This window comes from Panulirus ornatus, chromosome 14 (assembly GCF_036320965.1).
Source record: "Panulirus ornatus isolate Po-2019 chromosome 14, ASM3632096v1, whole genome shotgun sequence".
In the NCBI taxonomy this organism is placed as follows: Eukaryota; Metazoa; Arthropoda; class Malacostraca; order Decapoda; family Palinuridae; genus Panulirus; species Panulirus ornatus.
The window spans coordinates 58861046-58863707 of record NC_092237.1 but is presented as its reverse complement, the minus strand read 5'-3'; the positions used below and the strand labels follow the sequence as shown (position 1 = coordinate 58863707).

General features: G+C 42.4%; 1 protein-coding gene across 2 annotated transcripts in view; it reads left to right on the top strand.

The window, feature by feature from the left end:
- The window catches only part of LOC139753100 (uncharacterized), a 3315-nt gene extending 866 nt beyond the window's left edge, over window positions 1-2449 (top strand). For both annotated transcript variants that reach the window (XM_071669189.1, XM_071669188.1), the window contains exon 2: window positions 1-2449. This exon is cut by the window's left edge and continues 461 nt beyond it. In XM_071669189.1, coding sequence (XP_071525290.1) covers window positions 1-472 — 472 coding nt within the window. In that variant the 3' untranslated portion in view covers window positions 473-2449.
- The last annotated feature ends 213 nt before the right edge of the window (window positions 2450-2662 follow it).

Below are 2662 nucleotides of genomic sequence, written 5' to 3'. Positions count from 1 at the left end.
GCGGCAGATCAACACGGCCTTCGAGAGCCTACGAGGCGTCTTGCCTTCGTGGGTGTGTAGCCGTCGCGCCGCCTCCGAGATGACCAAGATCACCACGCTGAGACTTGCCTCCGCCTACATCAGGTCCCTCCAGGATATCCTGGAAGGCAACACGCACCCAGACACCTGCTCCTGGGTCCTTTCCAGCGTCCTGGAAGATGCCTCTGAACTCCAGCAACCTCAGCTTGACCTCCACCACAACGCCACCACCAGTCCTGGAAAGTTCCAGCAGTCTCCCCACCACACGCCTGCAGACTCCGACTTCGTGTCTCTCCTGTGTACCTCATCGAACTCCGAAGTCTTCCAGAGCGACAGTGAAGCGCTCTCTTACCTGGCACCGATGTCTGAGACGGAGACCGTGGCACTCTGGTTGGGGCCTGAGTTCGAACCCCAGGCTTGGCCCTTTGGCCATCTTTCCCCGCTGGTGTCCTGATGTTATACTACTGCAGTGCGGTTTTGTATATCTTGATATCATAACGCGAAAAGGACGAACAATCTTTAGCTACATACAGGAACACATAGTATAGATCAAGCAGTTCATGGTTACATATCTCTGATTTACTTTACATGAACAGGACACTGAATGTTGCTATAGACACAAGTGCACGGAACAAAAAGTCCACGAAAAATAGGAAACATCAGCGAACAGTGAAGAATATCGGCTTATTACTGTGAAAGAATTGAAATAACAGTAGAAGGACACATCATAGCAACAGCCGTTAGTTGGAGAAGGGAACCCTCAGTGTGACGTGAAAACCTTAACGGGAGATAGTGATGGGATGAGGCGAGAGATGCTGGTCAAAGGTCAAGTACGGTGGCTGAAGTGTGACAGCTGTTGTTTGATCCACTCATACCATATACTGTACTGACGTGGCCTAACCTTCGTGTATCCTCACGTTCGCTGGCAAGGTGATTCTGTTATGAGTTTCTCTCCCATACGACCAGGTGTCCAGCCTTCGAATTTGAAGACTTAATTCTAAATCATGAAGTTCATAGCCAAGTTAACTACAAAATGAAGGTATTAAGTCCATGTGATAACAATAAGTATCACAAAATGTCGATCGGAAAATGTTCTAATCAAAACAGACGTCTGAGGAAAACAGAATAACAGTAAAGATGAATGTCAGGAAAATGCAAGAATTTGTGTACTGAATAATCAACATGATATCAAAAGCTGTATCTATTGAGAAAAGGACGCACCAAAATTTTCTTTTAGACTGAAGTAAATCTCTTTGCATACTCCAATTGTCTCGGTCATGCTACTTGAGCGAACCACTTCTGGAGCTTCTGACTACATTATAAACTCCTGTAGAGTCATGATCATATGACTCCAGGGTCGATGACCCACTGCATAGGAATGCACTTAATTGCATTTGTATTTTGTTAGGTATGAAAGCTACATCAAAGATGGCAGACCTGAAATCCTTGAGAAGCTACCAAAGGATCTATTCTTCTACAATATATGATCCTTCCTTGCAACCATAGTGCAGCCAGGTGGCAAGGAAATGAGTTAGGGGAAAAAAAAGTCCAATCCTCAAACTCACACTCAAAATCATTTGTATTTTCTCGTTTTTTAGCACTTATTTCTATCTCCCTTTATCTGCCTTTCTCTCTTTTTTCCAGGTTTGCTACGTATAGTTTTCCGCCAGTGGGAAATTTTTGTTCTTTTCTGTGCATATCACTTCATCTTCTTCTTCTGAGGGAAGCCAGATTTACATGGATAAATCGCCACCAGGTCGTTCCCTCTGGGTGTTGATATGTTGGCCCATCAGTAGCTGAGATTGTTATTAAGGACAGCAAGTGCAGTGCTTAAGAAAGATCCACGTCTCCACATGAGCTACATCTACTCTCGCTGCACGAAGACGGAGACATGATGGTAACAGAGAAACCAAGTTTTACATTTTGTCGACGGATCATACCCCGAGAGGGATTTGCTCATCTTGGAATGTAGATGTAGAGTTGTCATGAAATGTAGATGTAGAGTTGTCAGTCATTTAGAAAATCTAATCTAAAGTGCAATAAACAATTACTCGTGATATGTAAATACTTGGGACATTGTTTTCTAGTGAACAACCTAACTTTTAACACTTACTAAAGGAATGTACAAAAGCTAGAATATTTTCTTTTCAAGAGAGTTACGTGGCCAATGAATATCTGTAGAGACTTGGGAATGAGTTCTATTCAACACAGCTGTGCCATAAACAGAAGAACACCTCCCAGTGTTACATGGAATACCCAAGACCACACTGTGGCAAACGGTATTTAGAGATAGTCTAGTAAATGTCTAGTTAGATATCTTAAAACTCTGGGATAATTGTTAAAGGTGAGAGGGCCTATGTTGTACTGACTTAACATTTGGGTGTATTAATGTATAGTTATGTTGATAAAGATAAGACTGTATTAAAATCTATTTTCGTACATAATCTTAGTTTTGATTTATACACATAACTTGACAAGGGGATTGAATCCTGTTTTGTGTAGTTTGAAAGATGTTCTAATATGTAGTTCATGTCATCCACTACAGCCTCTCTGGGTCCAAGAAATACACACTCAATTAGAAGGAATTTCTCTTAGTATTTGAAGCAATGGCGAGGTGTGAGCCAGACAGAACTTGAAATGACCT